This window comes from Colius striatus, chromosome 3, assembly GCF_028858725.1.
Source record: "Colius striatus isolate bColStr4 chromosome 3, bColStr4.1.hap1, whole genome shotgun sequence".
NCBI lineage: Eukaryota > Metazoa > Chordata > Aves > Coliiformes > Coliidae > Colius > Colius striatus.
The window spans coordinates 20,457,950-20,468,120 of NC_084761.1; the positions used below are offsets into that span (position 1 = coordinate 20,457,950).

General features: G+C 48.5%; 1 protein-coding gene across 1 annotated transcript in view; it reads left to right on the forward strand.

Annotated features, from left to right (window-relative positions):
- ADAMTS3 (ADAM metallopeptidase with thrombospondin type 1 motif 3) overlaps positions 1 to 4,383 on the forward strand; it is a 121,048-nt gene extending 116,665 nt beyond the window's left edge. The window contains exon 22 of the mRNA XM_061993785.1: positions 817 to 4,383. Within this exon, the coding sequence (XP_061849769.1) occupies positions 817 to 1,394 (578 nt within the window). The 3' untranslated portion in view covers positions 1,395 to 4,383. The remainder of the gene's footprint in view (positions 1 to 816) is intronic.
- The last annotated feature ends 5,788 nt before the right edge of the window (positions 4,384 to 10,171 follow it).

Here is a 10,171-nt window from a genome sequence, read left to right on the forward strand (position 1 = left end):
CAGTACCAGTGTGCTCTTAGCTCAATACCCAAACCTTGTTTTTCTTCTGACTTCTTGCAGTACTGCTTTCTTCTCCCCATTTTGTCCAACGTGACCACTGCATCTCTATTTATGGAACAAACATCCAGCAAATGCTCAAAGAAACACTGACATTTTTTGGATCTCTCTTTGACCTCTTCAAGATCTTTTCCCTGACTGAAAGGAATGCTATACACTTCCCTTCAACGCATCTTACGTCTGACCCATCTGTTAAAAGCTTTCCACTGGTTCTCCAGTTATGAGGTCACTGAAAAAGACCTTATCCAAAGAAAACTTTATCCAACTATAACATTTTCTTTCAAGACACTACTTAAAAGGTGTCTTTGAGAAGTATTGCTTGGGATGTAGTTTCTTTAATGGAAGACTTCATTGCTTTTGATGCTGTTGGTAGATAGTATCCTCAGGCTAGAAGTGACGGTTGTCTGGGGAGAGTGGACCTGCATCTTGGCCTGGTGTGTGGGAGGTCTTGTAAGCCAGCAATGGACATGGCTGTCTGTGGCACCCCACAAACATAACAAGCCTTTCCACAACCCCCCACTCCTGGTGTGCGCAGAAGTGCAAAGTGATTGACTCCCAATGTCCTTGGTTCCCAGCTCGGGCTCTTTTTTAGGGTGTCAATGGGTTCTGTCAGAGGATGAAGCATCTCAGGTTGCCCATTCAGAGTAGCCCATCGTTTATGAAACATAGGCAGAACTTTATCAGTACCCATCTAAATGCCTCCCAGGCATGTCAGTGCTCATCACTCAGTTTACAGTCAACGTTGCATTTGTTTTGCAGATGAGCCCTGTATGGGAGACAAATCCATCTTCTGTCAGATGGAAGTGCTTGCCCGTTACTGTTCCATCCCTGGCTACAACAAGCTGTGCTGCGAGTCCTGCAGCAAGCGCAGCAGCACCCTCCCGCCGCCACTCCTTACCGAGGCTGCTCAGGCTGAGGAGGAGGTGATGTTTGGTCAGAGCGACCTGCCTCGGGCTCTGACGATGCCAACACCTGCAGTGCCCCACCACGCACAGTTCCTGCCTGGGAGAAGTACTCTGGGTGGTCTCTCTTGGGCAGAAGAGGACGCAGATACTGACGTCTCCCTGTCAAACACCAAGCCCGAAGGTGCTGAATTTCCACAGTGGAGAACTCCTCAGGCAAGGAAGACTTCTAGGTTGTTTGCTCTGCTGCACCAGTCACCTGCCAACAGCAGCAGCCTCGCTCTTCGTCGCAGCCCTGCGCCAGCAGCGGCTGTCCCTGCAGTGCCAGCTGATAACACCGCAGCCGGTGCTCCTTCTTCATCCAGAATCTCAAGGAAGAGTGGGAAGCACATCGAGAAGAGATGGCCTTCAAGGTCCTCCGCTGTGGAGAGATGAGTGTGAGTGCCTCGAGGACAGCCATCGAAAGAGGCTTTGACACTTTGGGTCTAATGTCCTGGCTTCTGGATGCTATGGTGCATGCTGCTTCCCACAAAAGCAGGACACTGCAGGTCATCAACTTATTTTCCTTGTAAATACGAAGAACAAGAAGTGCTGGTTCACTTTCTAGTTGCTCCCGTCCTCCTCCCGTACCACGTTACCTGGCTAGCTTAAATATGTTGGAGGAAAGAACCAAAGAATATTCCCGACAGTGAGCAGAAGTCGCTGAGGGCATCAGTCAAGCTCCAGTACAGAAAAGTGGCCGTGACCTCAGCACTCACCTTGTGATTTTTGTTTTTAAACACCTGTATGTAGAAAATGCCCCACTACAAGAGGTAACCAAATGTTTACACTACACAAAATACTTTTGCAATGGAACAACTGAATCCGTAAGACTTGTTTTGCTAATTTATCTATGTAAACAGATATTGTATGAGCAAATTTGCAGCTGTTGTGTAAATACTGTATATTGCAGAAAACCAGTATTATTTTTAAGAGTTCTGTGCTGTCAGATGACTGTTTACCTATGTTGCATTCCGGACAATTGCTAGGTGCCTGCCGCTGAGTACTGCCTTACTGACATTCCAAGAGTTCATTTTTAAAGCAGCATTATCATAAAAGGAGGAGTTCTGTTTTAATATCAATTACATTTGCTGACACTAGGAAAGAAGGGGTTTATTTGAGTATCACCAACATGATGCTGTCTTCTGAAACAGAGGAAAAAAAGGTGTCAACCTGAAGGTATAAGTCTACGTAGAGCCACCCGCCTGTTAACAGCAGGTTTAAAGAAAGGTGAGTGTAATTCCAGTCACAGGTGCAAAATGGTTTTCCCTGCCTGTGAAATAACAGAATCCCAGAATGGTGGAGGTTGGAAGGGACCTCTACAGATCATCCAGTCCAGCCCCCTGCTAAAGCAGGTTCACCTCAATCAGGTTGCACAGGAACATGTCTAGGCAGATTTGGAAACCTCCAGAGAGGGAGACTCTACACCCTCTCTGGGCAGCCTGTGCCAGGGCTCTCTCATTTGAACAGCAAAGACATTTCTCCTCATGTTCAAGTGGAACTCCCTGTGTTCCAATTTGTGCCCATTACCCTCGTCCTGTCACTGGCAACCCCAGAAAAAAGACCAGCCCTATCCTCTCAACACCCATCCTTTAAGTATTTATGAGCATTGATAAGGTCCTCTCTCAACCTTCTCTTCCCCAGGCTAAACAGCCCCAGGTACCACAGCCTTTCCTTATAAGAGAGATGTTCCAGTCCTGTCATCATCTTGGTAGCCCTCATTGGACTGTCTCCAGTAGTTCCCTGTCTCTCTTGAGCTTCCAAGAAGCCCAGAACTGGACACAGTACTCCAGATAAGGCCTTACTTGGGCAGAGCAGAGTGGGAGGAGAACCTCCCTCAACCTGCTGGCCACACTCTTCTTGATGCACCTGAGAACGCCATCAGCCTTGGCCACAAGGGCATATTGCTGGCTCATGTTTAGTTTGCTGTCCACCGGGACTCCCAGGTTCCTCTCCTCAGAGACGGTCAGCCCCGGTCTGTATTAGTGCATGGGGTTGTTCCTCCCCAGGTGCAGGACTCTGCACCTGCCCTTGTGGAACCTCATGAGGTTCCTACCTGCCCAGAGATGCTGGCTGCAGCCCACACTGGGCAGGCACAGCTGCCGCTCAGGAGGAGCAGTGCTGACCCTTCAGTCTCCTTGCTGCAGCGGTGGGCCCAGCGTGGAAACTCCCATAGACAGCGTAAGTACTGCAATGTTCACCAAGCAAAAAGGAGGCCTGGCTTCCAGATGGACTCTTGGTTATTCCTGAAGCTGGAAAAGCATCACCGAGGTAGGGTAGGCACTCACAAGATGTAGCTGTGGCAAGACTTAAAATAGGTTTGAGGGTTTTTTTCCTACTGGAAGCAATGATTTTTAAAGGTGAGAGAGATATTTATTTTTCAGCATGGTTCACCTCTAAATCTCCACAACCACAATGCATCTGACTGCAATAATGTATGAGTAATTTATGTCAATGACCATCTTGTTCACACTCCACCCAATCGCACTCTCTCCAGTGTGTTGCTGTAAAGTACTTGTATATAGGATTGAGAACTAAAGATATTTATTAAAAGTTGATTTCTTGATAGTATTTTATGTACTAAGTATTTACACTAAGGGCAGTTGACTATTCTTTTTGCCAAGATAAAATAGAGAGATGTAATTAGATACCTGTACATGCTATGTTGCTATGTCATATGGATAGAACAGAAATTTAAGCTAACTAAACTACTGTAGAGAAATTGTTGATCTTATTCTTCAGAAGAAAAAGTCTTATGACAGCTTTTTAATTTCTAAATAGATTATTAAAGTCTCATGTGCAATTTTTGCTTCCCTGTGAAAAGTCCTCATGATGGCCCCATTATAAAGAGCAATGACTATGTACCTCTAAAATGCTGTAAAGTAGATTAGAGCCCCAAACATTCGACTCTCAGAACATCTGTAGTGACTATGAGGAATCACTAGGAAGAAATAAGGATGCAAATTCTTGTTTTAAAGTAAAAGAGAATGAAGGTAGGTTCATCCTGCTGAGGGAAGAAGAGGGTCACACTATGCAAGATGCATCCTGCATCACCATGTCTGTAATCCAGCCCACTCAAGCATTGACACCTCTAAAGAATTGCTGCTACCTTTCTGCAGGGCTTTTGAAGGTCCAAGAAATTAGCATTAAACAGATGGAACAGACAATCCCTGAGCCTCAAACAGACAAATAGGGTGTGTTTGTTTCTTTCAAATTCCCCAAAAGTCAAATTCTCTTTTCTCTCTCTCTTTTACACATACACAATGTGGGTGTAGATAATCCTTGTACCTTTTTGGTTTATTTTCTACCAAGCTAATTTCTCTTTCTGTAAAGTGTACACTACTGATACTGTTTGTTGTATTGGGGAGCACGTAACAATAAAATCTTCAACATAAGAAGCCTTTATCTGCTTTGATTGGTGTTGAAGGGCCTGGTTTTTATCTTTTTAAGGGCCACGTACATCCCAAGTGTGACCTTTACCATGTTGGGAAAAAATTTCTTTTAAATTAAGTACTGAACCTGTTTTTTAAAACTAGAGGTCCTGCCTTTTACCTTAGCAGGGAAATTAAGGAAAGGGCAGGAGTGCATTTCCAGGGACCCAGAGACTCCCAGGTATACATGGAAGCATCCAGGTAGCAGCTCCAGCCCTTTATCAAGGGTATGTAACATCTGGGGCTTGGTTTTTTGAGAAAGGGTACCTAAGGGATTCTGTGCTGGTCAAACAGGAGGCAGCTGTTTTCTTCTCCTTCACCTAGAAATGTTTTCTGAGGTGATGAGAAGACTTCAGGTCTGCATTGGACACTAAAAATAAAATACCACACCTCACCTATGTCATTTTAGTACCAGTATGTGTTTTGGCTGCCTGGTCTGTCTTTGGTAAGTTTTGAGTCTATCCCCTCTGAAATGCATCCTGTGATGTAACGGTGAGGTTTCTCATTTGACAAATACAGGCCAGTAGTGGCTGTTGCTGGTGTTTAGCTGAAGTCCATCACAGACACCTTCCCTGTCACACAAGACATGGAATCAAAGAGGGAGACGTGATGGGCAGGTGTATGTGTGGGCAGGCACACAGACCCCCGAGCCCCACGGACACTTCAGGGGAGAAAGTAGCCAGTGCCACTGCTGAGGCAGTGCTTCAAAAAGCAGAGAATTCTGCAATTCTGGTTGCCTGTTCTTAAGAACAGTGGATCCAGACTGGAACTTACAGAGAAAAGCTCATCTGGTAGGAAAACAAGGAGGTGTTAATTTCAGAGGTGAAGTCTAGATAAACTTTGGGATTTTAACTGAGTCTGGAGAAACTTTGTTTTAACGCAGCAGAAGAAAGGCTGAATGAGAGATCCAATGGCTGTATGTAGGCACAGGACAAGTATGAACAGGGAGGAAACAGATGCCAGCGTTTATGATCCAGCACATACACAGCAATGAAAGGATCACAATTCAAAACCATTAGGACAAGAGAATGCTAAAAGCAGCACTGGAACCCACGGGCCCTGTTTGGTTTTGGAGCAGCAGCCTGTGAAGTGGCAGCTCTCACAGCCAGACAGAGAGAGGAGCAATCTCAGGTTTTCATGAGTGGGAAATCAGAGGTGGGTGAGAGACTCTGCACGGGAAGAGAGTGCTTTACAAGGATCAATCAGGAAAACCACATTTTATTATTCAGACAAATAAATCACCATCTGCCAACCCACAGAAACAACTCTTCTTCTTTATTTATTGTGTTTCAGTCTGCAGGCATTGAGTCTGTGTCAGAATGATTTCACTTTAGGTAACTGATATTGTGGAAGAGAAATCCCTATCCCTATTCATGGAGCACGTTCTTTTCTTTTGTATAGATGGAAGATTTCCAGGCTGCTCTGAAAGAGATTTCTTTCCTTTTACTTACAGAATAGATAAAACTTTCTTAAATAAAAGGGAAGGCAATAAGCCTGTTATTTTTTGTCTTTTTTTTTTTGTTTTCATCCCACACAGATGCTGTGCAACCCCCAGGGTGGGGATTCTCAGGATCCTGCAAGGACCGAGTCCTTCAGAGTTGTAATGGGTTTGTGTGGAGCTGCTCTCAGTAACAGGGGAAGGAGGCTGCAGTGCTGCCCCCATAAACAGTTCCCCAAACTTCTCCTGGAGCTGAGTTTGGACTCACCTCCAGCCTGGCTGGGTCAGTCTGGTAACTCTGCCATCACTCTTTAAGAAGGGAAATTTGTAGTGCACAGGAGGAGATGGAAGGGTCGGGCAAGATGGAGGTGACCATGCAGACCCTGCAGTCAGAGAAGGAGGAAGGGAGGAGGAGCAGCGCCAGACCACAGATGCCCTATCAGCCCGTGGCAAGAGAGCAGCTGTTCCCCTGTGACCCACAAAGGGCAATGGCAGAATAAATTGCCAGCAGCTCTGACAGGACCCTGTGCCAGAGGCAATGAGTGTTTTGGACCCCAACCCAAAGGAAGTGGAGAGGAGCTGCAGCCCCCAGTAGAAACATACATTGGAGCTGCCTGGCATGTGAGGGACCCTGCACTGGAACAGGGAGGGCTGGCAAGGAGTCTTCCTCCTTGGAGGCCAGACAAGTGGCAGGAGCCATCAGAATAGGACTGACTGAAACCCCATTCCTTGTCCTGCACCACTCACTGGGGGAGGAGATAAAAACATCAGGATCAGGTGCTTGAGGCCAGGAAGAGGGGAGGGGTAGGGGGAAGGAGATCTTAAAAGCAGCTGGTTGTACTTGTCATCATTCACCCTATTCTGTATTGTTTCAGTTGGATATTTTTTGTTTGTTATGTTTATGTTTGGTGGTAGATTTAATTAATTTTTGTTTTCTTCCCCAAGTTGAGTAGTCTTGTCTGTTGCATTCCTGCTGTCCCCTCCCTGAGCAAGCACAGCCAAGGGAGGAAAGGCTGAGCAGAGCAGGAGCCTTGGGTGTTCCCTGCCAGCACACACCTGGCACCCCATGGAGGGGAGCATCCACGGTCAGATGCAGGAGTTCCAGACCAGGGAAAGCCTTTCCAGTTTGCCACTTGGTATTAATTTTACAGGAGGTTATGCCATTTCTTTTGGGTACATTGCATAATGTTTTAGCCTGTTCCTTTTATCCTTGTTCTACATTGAAAGAAAGGTGCAAAACCCCTTTGAAACTCAAAGACTGAGCAATCACGTGTAAAGGAACACGTGTAGGGAAGAGTCACAGATGAACATGCAGACTGCATGTGTGTTCATGAAATCAAAATTGTAACACTACATTTAAATGTGTTATGTGTTTATGGTATGCAGGTGCTGGACCCAAATACCAAATCTCATACACTATGATCACCCTCCATAGGGTGCATGAGAATCTCTCAGATTCTAGTAGCCATCCCAAATTACCTCTACAGAACCTAAGGCAAATGACATAGAGTCCTTCCTATGCTCAAGTATTCCCCAGCCATTGCTATGCTGCTGCAAGAGATGGGAGAGCACACACCTCTCTGTGAGAGCTGCTCTGGGAGGCCAGACTCTTCACACAGAAACTCCAACCAACACATTTTAATAAAGAAAAAAACCTGAAGTGGCAACTCAAAGTTGTCCTTTTATTTCCTAGGAAACCTTGCACACAGGGACAGGTATGCCTGGAACACACCAACCATGGATCCCCTTTCTGCCTGTAGTCAGTAGTGGACAATTTAAGAAAGAGTATCTGGGCAGGGCACGCACAGGATGGCTGCCTGTTCGCTGGGAACCTTCTTCACAAAAGTTCTGATTAGTTAGAATTAACAAGTCTGAAAATGCAGAACCAAAGTTCTTTCCTTGGTGGTTTTACATCTCATACTCAGATTTCACATCAACACAGGCAGCTTCAGGTATTTCAGTGCCAGGTTTATGCTTCTGAGGAAAAGCAACTGCTTTCACCCCATCCTTCTCTGGCAACTACTTACATTTAATATGCTTCCAAGTTCCTGCAATTTGGCAAAGAGGTACTACAATAAATCTCTGACAATAGCATGGGAAATCTGTTTAAAACTACAGAGTGCTTTCTGAGCCTCAGTAAATGCATGTGGAAAGTATTGAGTGGCTTGCTTAATCTCCCATGCCATTTGCAGGGGACTAGAATCACTCAGGTGTTTCCAAAGTGCCTTGACATGCTTGGCAAGGTGAATGAGTCATCAGTGCAGAGCAGCTAAAAGCAGTTATTCAAATTCCCTTATGAGAAACACCTAGGTAGGTCAACCAGAACTCCACAGGCAAACACAAATGCGGAGCTCTCTCTCACCTGAACTAAGAAGTATCCATGAAAGGCCAAAAGCATCTTTACAGGAGTCTCAGTCTTTTGAGTTGCTGAAAAAAAATATGTACAGCTATGTCTCAATATCTTCCTATGACCTTCCTCCAACTTCAAGGACTTGGACAGTTCCTCCAGAATGTGTGTGACTGACACTGCTGCAATAGCTGCTCTTGATTTGAGGAGATGTGGAAGGACACAAAGGTGTGAAAACTGCTTCCTTCTGGAATCTGAACACAGAATAAGGATGAATGAGGGTGAAGACTGTTTTTTCTTCCACCTCACTCTCTTTCTGTACTTTGATTCCTTTGATTAGAGACTAGATCCTTCCTGCAGGTGTTCCAGGCAGCAGCAGGTAGTGGTGGCAGCGGTTAGACACAGGCTCATGCCCCTGGGGGGACAGCCTGCCACAAGGCTAGCGGGACTCACAGCCCGTTCCCTGGAGATGCCACATCCTCTACACCTTGGGCTTCTGCTCTGCTCCAAAGAGCATTTATACACATTCATCCCCAGGCAGCAAGTGGCAAGTGGGATGCAGAATACATTGTACAGGAAGTGTCTTGGACTATAACAAATATTCTTGTGTGCCCATGAGTGTGGTGCTAGGCCCCAAACCCTTGCCCCAGGGGCACACAGCTCTGGGAGCAGGACACTGATGGCTGGGACAGCCCAGTCCCCTGGTTTGGGAACTCATCCTGGGTCATCCCTGGGGCCTGGTGGGTCTCTGGAGGATGAAGCCTCAGCATCAGTACCACCTGTACCTTCATCACTGGCTGTGTGTCCCAACAACCTCACTGTCCCCCTGCATCCTCTCCACTCAAGTGGAGATCCCGGGACCTGCCTGGATCCCAGGGCTGCAGCCAGATCCATCATGACCTGGCTTCTCCCCTGGGATAGGGGTAGCTGGGGGGCAGGGACCAGGCAGGCCAGGTACACTAGTGTGCTTTTCTCCACAGCCACATTCTCTGCCCTGCTGCAGCTGAACTGCCTGGGGTAGGGTTAAGTTGGTATTTTTAATATGAACGGCATCTTTCCCGGATGCCAAGACCCCGTGTGCCGGAGGGGGGCAGGGGCTGTCCCACTTCCCACACATTCCATCATCAGCTGTGCTGCCTGTGCTCACTGCCCTGGTTTCACCGCCAGCCTCGTTTGTGTCAGACCAGCCCCTTCACCTGGGGCAGCACCACCTGGGGCATGACCTGGGCCAGGCACCCTTCAGTCATTCAATGCCCTGCAGCTGCGTCGAGGCTCAGAGTGGGCTCTGGGAACCGGCCTGGGGACGACTCGCCTGGGCCCAGATTCTGGGGAAGTCCCCGAGCCGCACAGATGCTGCACCGTTGCAACCCGAACCCTGCAGCGCCGTTTGCTCAGGTACTGCGGCGCGCTTCTGCCGGCGGAACGGGAGCCGCGGGGCGCGGGGCCGAGGCCATTTGAGCCCCGGCAGCCGCCACTGGCCCCTCCGGCGGCATTCCCCTTCCCGGGCCAGGCCGGGCGGCAACGTTCCTGGGCGAGGCCCGGGGTGGGCGGGCCAGTGGCGAGGGCTAGTGCCGAGGAGCCGGCGCGGCCGCTGGGCTCCAGGCGCCGCGGGGTAGAAAGCCCAGAAGGCTGGAGCCTGCCGCCCACCGTCCGCTCCCGAGCCACCCGCGGCCACTCGTTGCCGACACCGTCGGGGCTCCCAGGCCCGGCCCGACACCACACGCGGGGCTGGGGCTCAGCGTGTGCTTGGGGGACTGGAAGCCTAGGGCTGGTTTTGGGCTCAGCAGCACGGCCCGAGACGGGCCTTCCCCAGGCGTGAGAGTGGAGCCCCGTGGCTTTTTCTGGGGCCGGGAAAGGGGCTCCCGGAGCCAGAGCAGAGGCTGAGTCCTGCACCATTGGGTTCAGAAGCAGAGACCCGCTTGGATGTTTCTGGGGTCAAAGCCCGGGGCCATGTTGG